The following is a 12224-nucleotide window of genomic DNA, read 5'->3' as shown; positions in this document are numbered from 1 at the left end:
CACTTGCAGGCCGCCACCAGTACACCAGTAGTGGTGGTCATTGACCATAAGATATAGGAGCAGAATTAGGCCATTTGACCCATCAAGTCTGCTCAACTATTTCATCATGGCTGATCCATTTCTCAGCTCAGCCCCAATCTCCTGCCTTCTGCCTGTATCACTTCATGCCCTGACCAATCAAGAATCTGACAACCTCTGTCTTAAATATACATACAAACTTGGCCTCCACAGCTGCCTGTGGCAAAGAATTCCACAGATTCACCACTCTCAGGCTAAAGAAATTCCTCCTCATTTTTGTTCTAAAAGGACAGCACTGTATCCTAAGGCTGTGTCCTCTGGTCTTAGACTCTCCCAGCATTATTCTCTCCACATCCACTCTATCAAGACCTTTCACCATTCGATGGGGTTTCATCCTTCATTCTTCTGAAATTTAGTGAAAAATGCACTTCATCAAAGGCATCAAATGCTCTTTACATGACAAGCTGTTCAACCCTGGAATCATTTTCGTGAACCTCCTTCGAACCCTCTCCTGTTTGAACACATCCTTTCTAAGATGAGGGGCCCAAACCTGCTCACAATACTCTACACAAAGCCTCATCAGTGTTTTAGAAAGCTTCAATATTACATCTTTGCTTTTATATTCTAGTCCTCTTGAAATGAATGCTAACATTGCTTTTGCCTTCCTCACCACAGACTCAAACTGCAAATTAACCCTTAGGAAATCCTGCACAAGGATTCCCAAGTCCCTTTGTGCCTCCATTTTCTGTATATTCCCTCAATTTAGAAAATAGTCAATGCTTTGATTTCTTCTACTAAACTGCATGACCATATACTTTCCCATTTCTTTGCCCATTTTCCTGATCTAAGTCTTCTGTAGCTTCTCTACTTCCTCAAAACTACCTGCCCCTCCACCTATCTTCATATCGTCTGTAAACTTTGCAACAAAGTCATCGATTCCATCATCCAAATCATTGACTTTTAATGTAAAAAGATGCAGTCCCAACACACACCTGTGGAACACCACTAGTCACTGACAGCTAACCAGAAAAGATTCCCTTTATTCTCACTGTTTGTCTCCTGCCAATCAGCCACTGCTTAATCCATGCTAGAATCTTGCCTGTAATGCCATGGGCTTGTAGCTTGTTACACATCCTTATGTGTGGCACCTTGTCAAAGGCCTTCTGAAAATCCAAGTACACAACGTCAACTGATTCTCCTTTGTATATCCTGCTTGGTATTTCTTCAATGAATTCTAACAGATTTGTCAGGCCAGATTTTCCCTTCAGGAAACCATGCTGACTACAGCTTATTTTATCATTTGCCTTCAAGTACCTTGAGACCTCATCCTTAATAATATCTTCTCAACCACTGAGGTCAGACTAACTAGCCTATAGTTTCCTTTCCTCCACCTCTTTCCCTTCTTGAAGAGTGGAGTGACATTTTCAATTGTCCCAGTCTTCTGGAATCATTCCAGAATCTAGTGATTCTTGAAAGAGCATTACTAATGCCTCCACGATCTCTTCAGCCACTTCTTTCAGAACTCTGGTGTGAATACCATTTGGTCTAGGTGATTTACCTACCTTCAGAACTTTGTTTCCTTAGAACCTTCTCTCTAGTTATGGTAACTTCACACACTTCATGCCTTCTGGCACCTGGAACTTCCACCATACTGCCAGTGTCTTCCACAGGGAAGACTAATGCAAAATATTCATTTCATCTGCTATTTTGTTGTCTCCTATCACTACCTCTCCGGCATAGTTTTCCAGTGGTCTGATATCCACTCTCACCACTCTTCTACACTTTATGTATCTGAATGCAAAACTACCCATTTCACTGTGATGCACACATAACCAATAAATCTATTTTTTTAATATTTATCTTCATTTAAAAAATGCCTTTTTCCATCTTTGGACAAGATCTGTTAGGGATCACTCTGGCATTATAGAATTATGGATTGCAAATTTATAGATTAACTGAAATGAGAGCCTGCCTTCAGGAATTGAAATCTGTACACAATTTAACTTCCAACTAATACTTTGTGGCTAGTGAAACTAATCATTGGGTGTGGGACATTTCTCATTCTGTCCTATTTTAACTACATAGGCAAAAACAATAGATGAATGTTCCTGTTTTTAGTACATTGTGAAGTTGTATCCTGCCACTTTGGTGCACACTGTTCAGGACAGAATCTGCTTTATCACTCTACCTTCTGGTCAGTTGTATTCATTGAGCCATCCTTCAAATCTCTAACAAAAGGGATGTCTGCAATTTGTCGTCAGAGGCTTTTGGAACAGACACCAACTGTGAATATTTGAAGTTGTTCTTCTCGTTGGGATGTGCCACCATTTTACATATGTAATACTGCAAGATTACTTAATTCAATTGCTAAACTTAAATAGGTGATTATAGCAATTATGCATGAATAAGGACATCTATATTTCTTAGTTAAAGTTTTTGTGTGGCTTAGTTTTAGTCAGTCACAAGATTTGAAGACTCATCTGGGATACTTTGTGACCCACTGCATGGCCAGTGACCTCATCAGCCTTAAGGGGGTGAGCATTTTTAAAAGTAGCACATCAAGCTTAGACCTGTTCAGGTCAATGACCACAAGATCATTAAGTATCAAAGAACACAGAGGAGAATTGAACCGGTAGATATAAAAGTGTGTGTGTGTATACAAAAGAGACCAGCTAAAAGACAGTATTGTATAGTTTGGTGAGACCTTTGGCAACTGGTGGCCATGTCTCACTAAACTACCCAATACTGTCTTCTGTATACATACTTGTTCGGGAAACTATAGCAGTGCATTTGTTTGTGCGCGTACGTTTGTGTCCTAAGGAAAGCTTAAAACTTAAATGAAAGGGAATACACGAGTTCAGTGGCAAAGAAAATAGACTTCAGACTATATACTCTTTGGTTTTAAGTATATACTGTTACATTGTTATCCTTTCTTTGTCATTGCTTAGTATGGGAGTTGGTGTGGAAATACTCGGGAGTGTAGGATGGGCAATTCATGGAGCGCCAGTAATGAGGAGCGATATCGCTACTTTAAGGGAGAAGTGAGGCAGAGACGGGCAGGAGGCCAGAGTAACTGGGGAACGATCATGTCAGTGGTTCAGAGAGCTGATGAGCCCACCATGAATTATGCAGAACAAAAATATTGAGTGTATGAAGAGTACTCAGGGCTGAGTAACCCAGGGGTGGATGACCCAGTCTTCCTGAAAAAAGCTGAAGGAAGGCCTGAGCTCAGCCCATCAGGACATTTTAGACTTGGGGACAGCAGTGGGCTCGATCTACACCATGAGCCAGGGAGATAGACCAGAGGAAGGGGAAGAGATGTCATAAAGTGGATGTAGTAAATGTAGCTGCTGTGGACACGCAGGACTTTGTGAGCCAGCAACTAGGACATTTAACAAGGAACTGGCAGAAGAGATGTAGAACAGTACAAGAGATGATCTGCTATAGCCATGACCTCTCAGGCTATGGTTGGAGACAGTGTCCTAATAAGGAAGGAAGGTGTGAGAGTTATACATCACAACAGGCAGACATCGCTGTAGTGTTCTCTCTGACCGATCTGACTGCTGACCAGATAGTAAGCTGGTGAAGATCGCATCCAGGTCAGCTAAACAACAGGTGGCAGCCTCCATTGTCAGTACTGCTCACCCACAGATGTATACAAGAGATTTATTAGGGGCCTGTAATGTAGTATGTTAGTCGAGACAGGGTCATCAGTATCAATAACTGATGTAGCCTTGCTCACGACTGGAGAGGTGATTTACATTACCAGCGCAGGGGAACATTAAGGACAAGAAGAGTGAGCCTCAGGAGTGCAGATTTGTACACGTGCCAAACGATGCGGGTACTGTCCCAGGATAGACGTACTGAGTGAGGCAGGTACTATCATAGACTCAGGAAAGGGAGAAATAGTAGGCTATGGCAGGGACAGTAAACATGACCCACAGATACAGCCGCCCCGAGCAGGAGCAGGAAGTGGGACAATGTTTGTGAATCATGTCAGGAGGTCCCAGTGGTGGGGCCAGCTGACAAGTAGTGCAGCTGCAGGGGCAGAAGCAACTGAAGTAAAGACACACCAGAAAGGTAATGATCACTTGGCAAAGAGAGCAACCGAAAAGGCAGAGAACCATACAAAACCGAGCACTTTCAGTGGCTGGCCCAGCCAGTGAAAGGGCACTCCGGGAGTGGATGCCAATGGTGTGATGTCTTTGCAGCCATTCAAATAGAGACCACCTCAAATCCTCCTGTAGATCAATTTAAAGGGGTGGAAGGACACATCAGGTTAGTCTGACAATCTTTTGCCATGGCATGGGATATGAACTGTTGCCCATAAACCTGAAACAAAGTAACCTTGCTGCTGTTCCCTGTCCACACAATCACTACTATGTGTATTGAATTAGCTTAATTTAGTCAAATATTTAAGTGTCTTAGACTGTTGCTTTTAAGCTAGTGAATTTTTAAAAGTTTTTAATCACTTCATTGACCTTTTGAATGTTTCTAAATTAAAATCTGTTAAATAGTTTAAAATTACTTAAATGAAAACAATAAAATAGTACATTTCAGTTTTTTTTGAATATACATAAACTATTAAAACCTTGAACTGAACTCAGTTGATCCAAGACATTGTAAATTAGCAAATATTTGTCCTTCATCGAATTGCTGTTTGAGAATAATAGCCTGTTTTCAATGGATGAGAATGTCAGGGTGCATAGAGCAAACTGGGTGTGAGATACCTATCATCTAAGTGAACAGCAATGAAAACTTCATACTTCTACTCTCCTCGGGAGTGTTTGAAATGTATACCAAGAAAAAGATCACAGAAAGGCAAAACCACGTAGAGAGCATAGATGCAAAGTAAATTTATTATCAAAGTACATATATATCACCATAGGTAACCCTGAGATTCATTTTCTTGCAGGCATCCTCAATAAATCCAATAACTAATTGAATCAATGAAAGATCACAGCATCAGGGCAGGCAAAAGACAACAAGCTATGCAAATACAAAAAGAAATTAAACAATAAATAAGTAATAATAAGTAAATAAGCAGTAAATATTGAGAACATGAGATGAAAGAGTCCTTGAAAGTGAGTCCATAGACCGTGGGAACATTTCAATGATTGGGTTAGTGAAGTTGTCCCCTCTGATTCAAGAGCCTGATGGCTGAGGTGGTACAAGCCATTCCAGGACATGGTTGTGTGAGTCCCGAGGCTCCTGTACCATCTTGCTGATGAGAGCAGCAAGAAGAGAGCACGGCCTGGATGGTGGGGGTCCTTGATGATCGATTTTGCTTTCCTGTGACAATGCTCCATGTAGATGTGCCCAGTGGTGCGAAGGGCTTTACCTGTGATGGACTGAGCTGTATCCATAACTTTGTAGTATTTTCCATTCAAGGGCATTGGTGTTTCCATACCAGACTGTGATGCAGCCAGTTAATACATTCTCCACCACACATCTGCAGAAGTTTGTCAAAGTTTTAGATGTCCTGCCAAATCTTTGCAAACCCCTAATAAAGTGGAGGTGCTGTCGTGCTTTCTTTGTATTGCACTTGTGTGCTGGGTCCAGGAAATTCCCATAAAGCATACTAAAAACTTATTTTCATTGTACTTAAGGATTTGCTTGACTGAAACTGATGGAACAGCTCCCTCCAGTAGTGCACTGAATACTCAGGTAGCAAGGTGAAGAATAATAAGCAATTCCTAAAGTGACAAATTCACCTTGAAACCCTGCACAGGTCAGATAATCCCTCCATTCATTTAATCAGAGGGTTGGAGATAACAGAGCAAGCACTTGGTAATTTACATTTTAAATAATTTAGGTCAGTTCTTTCAAGAACTCTAAAGGTCCTTAGCTTGATTTTCTAATAAATCTGTGTTTTTTAAGATTAATTACTTCAAAATTTGAATACTCCTGTATGTCAGAGACTTTCAGAAGCATTCCAAGTTTCTTTGACAGCCAGCTGACTTTTTTTTTGAATTATTAGAAGTTTTTAAAAACTTTTAAAGTTGACGAATTGTTTAACATTTTAAATAAGTCGTTAATCTTTTAAAAAAGCAAACTAAAATATAAACTCTTTAAAATATTAAGCTAAATTTACTTAATTCAAAATGGTATCAAGATTTTATTGGCTGTTTTGTGTATAGGAAAACTAGCTACAGCCATATTATTGGACAGTGAAATAATTTTGAATTACTGAGATGACTCTTGTATCAGACAGGACTATAGCCTTTTGAATATTATTGAACTCTTTAAGATTTTAAATGAATATTTTTAACTAGATGGATCACAATTTTATCCGTAAAATATTAAACTTTCAAATCTCTTTAAGACATTTGGGCAGGTACAGGGAACGTAAAGATTTAGAGGGATACGGGCCAAACACAGGACTAGGGACTAGCTCAGGTTGACAAGGATGAGTTGAGCCAAAGGGCCTGTTTCCATGCTGTATCGCACAATGACTCTATGACTAGGCCAGGAGGTGAACGTGGAGTTACCCAGCCATAGCGCCCTGCTTCAATCAGCATTATCGCAGTAGATGAAAGAATAAACAGCTATCAACCTTTACATTGTGATGAGATTTCCAGACTCTCTGTGGTCTCATATAAAAAATAAATGCTGTCCAGTCAGGAATATTGTTGGGCCTTGTGCACTACGGTGGCTGCAGTGTGCCTTGGAGGATGACCACTTCGCAGGAAGTTCACAAGGCAACGGATTTAAATCTTTCTGCATGGAAGTGGAAGATCTGATGCAAAATGAAAATAATCCACATAGTATTCCATTGACAAAATGTACACACGTTTATTTATAGAGATACAGTGCAGAGTAGGCCTTTCTGGCCCTTTGAGCCATGCTGACCGGCAATACCCCATTTAATCTTGACCTAATCACAGGACAATTTACAATGACCAACCGTTAGGCCTTTGGACTGTGGGAGGAAACTGCAGAACCCGGAGGAAACCCACGCAATCACGGAGAACGTACAAACTCCTTACAGACAGTGGCAGGAATTGAACCCTGGTCACCTGTACTGTAAGATACCCCATTTGGCATATAATCGGTAAACTGTTACCAAAGGAAAAGAGGGACTTCCAGCTCTGGATACGCAGTGAGGTCCAATAAAGCACAGTCATGGTATAACGGTGGCAGTGCATTGAATTCACATGGCACAATATTCAGTTATTCTAAAGCAACAGGTATTCTGAGTAAATGTCTTATTTTTATATACAGTCTGTCTCTGAACAACCATCGTTCCATTACAAGAGATCTCTGTGACTAATTCTTAACAGGACATTGGAGTAACCTCACCTAGCCACAGCAGGAGGTAAATAGCAAATAAAAGAGTAACTGGAGTAATTAATGATCACCTTTCAAAATAAGCGAGAGGCCTGAGAGTCAAATATCAACTTAATGAGCTTCCCGACCACATCTGCACACTGCCGCTTACTGTCTATTTGTAGAGTGATTAGTGTAACAAATAGCCAACGACAGGTGAAAGCTTCAGAAGCAGGAGCCGATGGAGCACAAATGTAGTGCTATCTGGACTATGATATTTAACAGCAGTACACATCCTGGGTCAATGCCTTCCTCTAATTACAGGATCAGATCTCATCTTATATTATAATCACTCCTGAGCTATGCCTGCAGCTCCAAAATTCTTGATTCACCCAGCCAAGGATGCATTATTTCCAATGATAAAGATAGGTGAAGAAGTGGGTAGTGTTGAGGAAACAGAGAGCCTGCAGAGAGACTTGGATAGTTTAGGGGAATGGACAAAGAAACGGCAAATGAAATACAATGTTGGAAAGTGTATGGTCATGTACTCTGGTGGAAGAAATAAATGGGCAGACTATTATTTAGATGTGGAGAGAATTCAAAATGCAGAGATGCAAAGGGACTTGAGAGTCCTTGTGCAGGTTGAGTCAGTGGTGAAGAAGGCGAATACAATGTTGGCATTCATTTCTAGAGGTATAGAATATGAGAGCCGAGATATGATGTTGAGGCTCTATAAAGCAGTCGTGAGACCACACTTGGAGTATTGTGTGCAGTTTTGGGCTCCTTATTTTAGAAAGGATGTACTGACATTGGAGAAGGTTCAGAGAAGATTCACGAGGATGACTCCAGGAATGAAAGGGTTACTGTATGAGGAACATCTGGCAGCTCTTCGGCTGTATTCCCTGGAGTTCAGGAGAATGAGGGGGAATCTCATAGAAACATTCTGAATGTTAAAAAACCTGAACAGATTAGATATGGCAAAGTTATTTCCCGTGGTAGGTGAGTCTTGGACAAGAGGGCATGACTTCAGGATTGAAGGACGTCCATTTAGAACAGAGATGCGGAGAAATTACTTTAGTCAGAGGGTGGTAAATCTGTGGAATTTGTTGCCACAAGTGGCTGTGGAGGCCAAGTCATTGGGTGTATTTAAGGCAGAGATAGATAGGTTCTTGATTAGCCAGGGCATCAAAGCGTATGAGGTGAAGGCAGGGAGTGGAGATGACTGGAAGAATTGAATCAGCCCATGATTGAATAGCAGAGCAGACTGGATGGGCCGAATGGCCTACTTCTGCTCCTATATTTTATGGTCTTATAGAGAAATACAAATCAACGATCACAATTAATTTCATTTTAATTTAAACCCCTATTTAATGTACATAAGCATAGGCTTGGTGGTATGTCTAGCATCTCAGTAATGGGTTTAAATCTCACTGCGTAATCATCAGCACAGTATGTAGGCTGATGCTTCAGTACAATACCAAGGGCATGCTGTACCAATTTCTGGATGAGGTATTATACCACAGAAGGAAATGCCTGGAACACAGCAGGTTGGGCAGCATTTGAGGATGGGTGTAGAATCTTCTCTCTCCCCGCAGATGCTGCCTGCCCTGCTAAGTGTTTTCTGGTTTTCATTTTGGACTTCCAATGTTTAATGAACCTCAGCCTTGCTCGCCTTCTCTGATGGATTTAAATTCCAGTGCTTTTTTAAAAAAAACACAAGTGCTTTGTCCCAATGTACTGGCCAACGTTTACCTCACGATTAACAGCATTACAGTACTTTGGTCACACTGCTAATCTGTGGTGCTTTTTGATGAAATTATATGTTGCATTCCAACATGGAACATGTCAACACTTCAAGAACTTCTCATTGCTACTACGACACATTGGATTCACTGAAAGCCACTGTGCTCATTCAATTTCTTTCTACTCTTGACTTAGATAAGTAAAATTATCTGTAAGTACTCTATTTTAGCATTTAATCAAATGGGGATGTTATTTGCCTTGGGCCAAGTGACAGGCCCACCAACATATTTCTATCAACCACCTACACCGAGGGAAATCTGTAGACCCCATTTAAACACTCAACCTGCACGCCAAGCGGGAAAGTGAACACCCAGAGGGAAGAAAAATGAGAAAGCTGGACACAGGTTAGGATCAAAGCCAGGTCTCTGGACCTGTGAACTGTGAACAGCTGGACTACCTGTACCATAATGCAGCATGAATTGGGATGCCAATCTTTAACCATCACTTTTCCACTTGGTGCTGCCCACCTTGATCTATTTTAACTTCACTTTGCAGTTTCAGCTCAAAAATCAGACAATGCTACACCAAGCAGATTTCTACCACTCCCCCCCCCCCCCGCCTTTCAGATGTAGCGGCATATAAATGCTCTAGTTGTAAATGTATTTTCTTCGATCTAAATAATTTAGTGCATGCTTTGCTGCTGCTGGCTGGGGGCGAAGCAGACCTGTGCTGAGGAGTTTCCATCTTCGGCCCATTCAAGCACCTGTTGCCACTGCACCTCGCCAAAGGCTATCAGTTCCTTCCAATAAACCTCAGCCAGGGCAGAGTCTGAACTGACCACCATCTCCCTTCATACAGCTTGCCAAAGTAACCAGGCTACCTTCTCTGCCAAGGGCTTCATGGTCGGCAGCGTATAATTCCCTCATTGTTGCTTTTTACAGGAATGTCCTAAAAAATGTGCAATACTCGTTCCAATTGCCCACGTAAATGAATACGTACAGTACTTGGATATATGCAACTATTTTTGTTTTTGAATGAGGTCATGATGTTTGTAATTTAACATCTGAATAAGCTTCATCAGTTGTATTCAGCGACCAGACATCCGCGAAATTTCTTAACCCTGCCATTGACTAGTGGTGTCAATTATTTTGACACGCAGCTCATTAGGAGACAGAGAACTACATTTGCTAATATGCATTTGACTCACCCACTGGACAGCAGACAGAAGACAAGCATTAACCAATTTAACACTCGAATCAGCAGTGAACAAAGATCTGATTTAGCTCCTGTAAATCTGGAGATGGAGCCACATTAACGATTCTGAATCGTGAGTCATCACTAGATAGAGCTGCGTTAACCATGAGTCACTAGCTAAAGCTGGTCACCGCACTGCTTCAACGCGGGAGAATGACAACTTCGTATTTTTCCACAGTTGGTTCTTTGTCAGGTTAAGTATATTGCAGGGAGTTCTATAGATAATGATTTATGTACAAAATACTGATACACAGCTCAGATATAATGCAGCGACGCGAAGAAAGACTTATTAAACCTTACAGGAGAGCAGGAATAATTTCAACTTTCCCTTTTATACCCCATGTCTTTGTATACATATAAGGGACCAGCCTCAAACCACATTAAACGCAGCGTATCCCGCCAATAAAGCGATCCATATACATGCAATACGGGTTCCCGGCCCCTCGATACTCCCAGTAGTTCTATAAATAGCCACAGGCCGTAAGTTCCAGTCACTGTACGTACACTATACAATGTTAACAAGTCTTACCAGAAGCCAGAGCCGGCCGTGAGCAGACATTCAAAGTGAAACTGGAGGAAGAGAAGGAGGACACTAATTGCACACAGCAAAAACACCCCTGGTAAGGACTGGGGATTCAGTACGGGTGTATAAACACCCCCGCCATTTTAAATGCAGACATCTGACATCATTAGATGTAACTAAATTAACGTACGTCTCATGTTCATAACTTCATAGCTGGGCCATGCAACCTGGCTCAGACTTCGCTGCTCTGGGATATAAGAAGTCGATCGTAATCAAGTATTTCTGTGAGATGACAAAAATGTAAAAGAACAATTTTGCCCGCCTTTGTCTGCATTTATTCCATAATTAAGTCATATCACTATTTATCATCACCAGCCGGGCTTTACTTTGAGCCTCTTATTTTCCCTTCTGGTTGATAATTCAGCATTAGCTTGTTCTCGATTCCCTTCTATGTGAGTCTCAAATGGTACAATCCAGACAGCGAGTGTCATTAATGGCCTTCAGATCTACTGCTTTTCCAGCAATGGTGCAGCCTGGCTGCTGTCATAGCAACAGCGGCTGAGAGCTCATTTAACTCTTGCTTGCATGTGGCTGACTACACACTCACTCACTGTGGGAAACACCCGCGTATGTGTAAAAAAAAACAGGCGGTGACAAACACGTCTGCACCTCACTTGCCAAAAGAACTCTCGACACTGACTCGGTGTCAGGCAAAAACTTCTCACGCTTGGCACTTGGCCGATTCGGCCAGAAACTAATGTAAACAGAAAAATAAATGTACAATCCAGAAGTGACATTTGGGGGTTGATGGTCTACAAAGATTTATTCCTTGGGAAATTAATGAACAGTCAGCTTTGCTTCATTGATTGAACTCCTGCTTGAGTTTCATACACTCAAATGCACACACGTCCAAGGTGTGCCATTTTGCATCTGACCCCTTGAAATGGGCACAGGAGACTTCATGGCACTATTCATAGAACAGCACGGGTGGTTGTGCAATCGCTGGTGTCAAGTGTGATGTTCCCCTAAGGGATGTCTATTGCTGGGCCCTCCGGTGGCTGTGGAGGCGGATTGGGAACCCACATTTTCTGGTGCAGGGTGGGCAAGAGTAAGTGGGGGCTGTGGTTAGTGGTTGGCTCTTTTGGTTGTTCAGTCTCTCCTCGTTCTCTGCTGCACAGCAGAGGTCTCGTTTAGTGCAGCTCCGTTTTGAACAGATTTCCTCCAGGTGTATCTATTGAGCGCAATGTCTTCCCAGTTTTTAGATGTAGAATTTCTTCAGGCCAATTTTGATGTTATCTTTGAAGTGTCTCCTTTGTCCACCAGGAGCTCACTGACCTTCCTTCAACTGGGGAGCAAAGGATTTGTCTGAGGATGGCATGAGTTGGGCATCCAGATGGCATAGCTTATCCATCAGAAT

The 12224-nt window shown here is 41.7% G+C and overlaps 1 protein-coding gene across 8 annotated transcripts in view; it reads right to left on the bottom strand.

Annotated features, from left to right (window-relative positions):
* The window catches only part of LOC140204079 (muscleblind-like protein 3), a 185493-nt gene extending 174101 nt beyond the window's left edge, over positions 1–11392 (bottom strand). For 3 of the 8 annotated variants that reach the window (XM_072270389.1, XM_072270388.1, XM_072270398.1), the window contains exon 1: positions 10814–11390. Coding sequence is in view for 1 of the 8 variants with exons in the window: in XM_072270397.1 (XP_072126498.1) it covers positions 10814–10843 (30 nt within the window). In the remaining 7 variants the exon portion in view is untranslated. Of the gene's footprint in view, positions 1–10813 lie in introns of all 8 variants that reach the window. The other 5 variants (XM_072270397.1, XM_072270395.1, XM_072270393.1 and 2 more) reach the window with 5 other exon arrangements.
* Positions 11393–12224: the final 832 nt, after the last annotated feature.

Source organism: Mobula birostris, chromosome 10 (assembly GCF_030028105.1).
Source record: "Mobula birostris isolate sMobBir1 chromosome 10, sMobBir1.hap1, whole genome shotgun sequence".
Classification (NCBI taxonomy): domain Eukaryota; kingdom Metazoa; phylum Chordata; class Chondrichthyes; order Myliobatiformes; family Myliobatidae; genus Mobula; species Mobula birostris.
This window is presented reverse-complemented; position numbering and strand designations above follow the sequence as displayed.